The 2228-nt window shown below is 42.6% G+C and overlaps 1 protein-coding gene across 1 annotated transcript; it reads left to right on the plus strand.

Moving 5' to 3' along the window:
- Positions 1–7: 7 nt before the first annotated feature.
- On the plus strand, positions 8–604 carry DDX28 (DEAD (Asp-Glu-Ala-Asp) box polypeptide 28; the record flags this gene model as incomplete). The annotated part of the gene is made up of 1 exon (XM_010296470.1): positions 8–604. A coding segment is annotated over one exon (597 nt), but the record flags the coding sequence as incomplete, so codon positions are not given.
- Between the last annotated feature and the right edge of the window lie 1624 nt (positions 605–2228).

Below are 2228 nucleotides of genomic sequence, written 5' to 3' on the forward strand. Positions count from 1 at the left end.
GGGGCTGAGCGAGACGCTGGGGAAGTTCACCGACGTGGGCCGCTTTGTCACCCTCACTACCCAGTGCCTGCACCGCCTGCCACCCCACGTCCAGCAGAGGTTTGTCCGTCTCAAAGGCCAGGACAAGCTGCCCGAACTGCTGCAGCTACTCAAGGAGCGCCCAGCTTCCGGCGGGGCTGTTCTCATCTTCTGCAACAGCGCCAGTACTGTCAACTGGCTGGGTTATATCCTGGATGACCACAAAATCAAGCACCTGAGGTTGCAGGGACAGATGTCAGCAGCTGCTAGAGCTGGCATCTTTGCCTCCTTCCAGAAGGGTGACGTGTCTGTCCTTGTCTGCACTGACCTTGCCTCACGGGGGCTGGACACCAGCAGTGTGCAGCTAGTGGTCAACTATGACTTCCCAGACACCCTGCAGGATTACTTGCACCGCGTGGGGCGAGTTGGACGGGTTGGAAGCAAGGCACCGGGAGCCGTGGTTAGTTTTGTTACCCATCGGTGGGATGTGGACCTGGTGCGGAAAATAGAGACTGCAGCCCGGAAAAAGACAGGTCTTCCAGGCATGGACTCCTCTCTTAATAAGCCTCTGCCTAAAGGAGGTTGATTCAAGTTGCCAAGCAGTAGTAAATGGCCTGGTAGGGACTGGGCTTGAAGTCATTAAGGCAGAGTGAATGAGCTTCTGTGTGTGAGAACCAGGTGATAAGATTAACTTTGTGCATTGTTCTGGTAGCTGCAATAGTCATTTCCATAGGCATCAGAGCTCAAGGCTTTCGGAAAGGAAGCTAGTGGGTAACAAAATGCTTTTGGAGAAAATGAAAGAATGATCTCATCACTTGATTTGGTTTAGTTTTGTTGAGACATTTAACTTAAACTCAGATCAGTATGAAAGTATGCCTGCATGATGTGCAGCTCTGTTACATTGCATCATTTCCCACCACCAGCAGCTAAACATTCATAATTAAAAATTGCTAATGTGGCAGGAAAAAGAGAAGACATTTTCCTAACTTTGATATATCTTTGATCAATTATAGGTACATTTAGAAAGGCTAAAGGACAAATTGTATTTGGTTTTCTTGTGATGTAGCAGTTCATTCAGAGAATTCTAGACCAGGTACCTCTAAAGTTTGATGGGAATGAGAAGGCACAATAAACCTTGAGGCTTTTTCAAGGTCGTAATTTGTCCTTTTATGGTTCCTTTTCACAGAGAAAGGGGATCTTGCTTCATGTTCCATGAAATAATAAAAAAAAGCCTTTAAGTGTTTTCTGCTCGTTTTTTCTGCATGCTGTAGTGACATGTCCAGTGTCTGAACTGATTGTAAAAACAACAACAAAAAAACCCCCAACCCACCAAAAAATTTCTCCTGTTAAAGGAAAAAAGTGTGTTGACTTGCAGGTAACAGAGTGAGTATGAGATTTCTTTTTAATAGTATGCTATTGTTCTTTTCTGCTTTAAATGAAAAGGATTAAAGTGAGACTGCGGTGATGTCGTATCTAGCTGCTAGTTTGTATCCATGGTAAATTTGCACACAAAAATAGCATTTTAGCTGTGATTTCTGTTGCAGTGATGTATCACAGCCTTTTCTTTTAGTGGTTTTTACCATGCTATCCACTTTAGCCTGTGCTAAAACTCAGTATATAGAAGTAGTAAGCTGTCAATTTAAGAGATCACAGCATAGTATCTAAATCATTGGTTTCAGAGAAAATAAGGCACTGGAGCTACTCTTAGTATACTGAGAGTAAAAACTAAACAAACAGAAAACTTGCACAGATAATCATTTATGGTAAGGCTATATAGCCTTATCCTAGAAATTGTACACGTGTGCTCTCTTCACATTGCACAGTTAAGGGGCTCTTGGGGGAAATTACAAGCTGAGGTAAAATTATTTAATACAATGGAAAGCTTTCAGCTTTATAGAAATACAGTGGAAGAGTGATCCACTCAGACTGGAAACCTTTATGTTTTGGACCTATTCATTGCATGGACTACTTGCCTCTCACCTGTAGTTTATTGAATTGAACTGCAAATCAGGCCATTGATGTGTCTACAAGCAGAAGCTTACTGTTCATGTATAGGAGTAGGGTAAATCCCTAAACAGAAACCTGGGGACAGTCTAGTATTCTAATTTACAGAAGATCCTATTTCTGTTTCTTAATATGTGTGTTATGTTGTATCGGGTCCTCTGAACTGCTGAGAAATAGTTTCCTTTAACTGTCAACACACAGATTAA

The sequence above is a fragment of the Phaethon lepturus genome, unplaced genomic scaffold, assembly GCF_000687285.1.
Source record: "Phaethon lepturus isolate BGI_N335 unplaced genomic scaffold, ASM68728v1 scaffold34991, whole genome shotgun sequence".
NCBI classification, from domain to species: Eukaryota; Metazoa; Chordata; class Aves; order Phaethontiformes; family Phaethontidae; genus Phaethon; species Phaethon lepturus.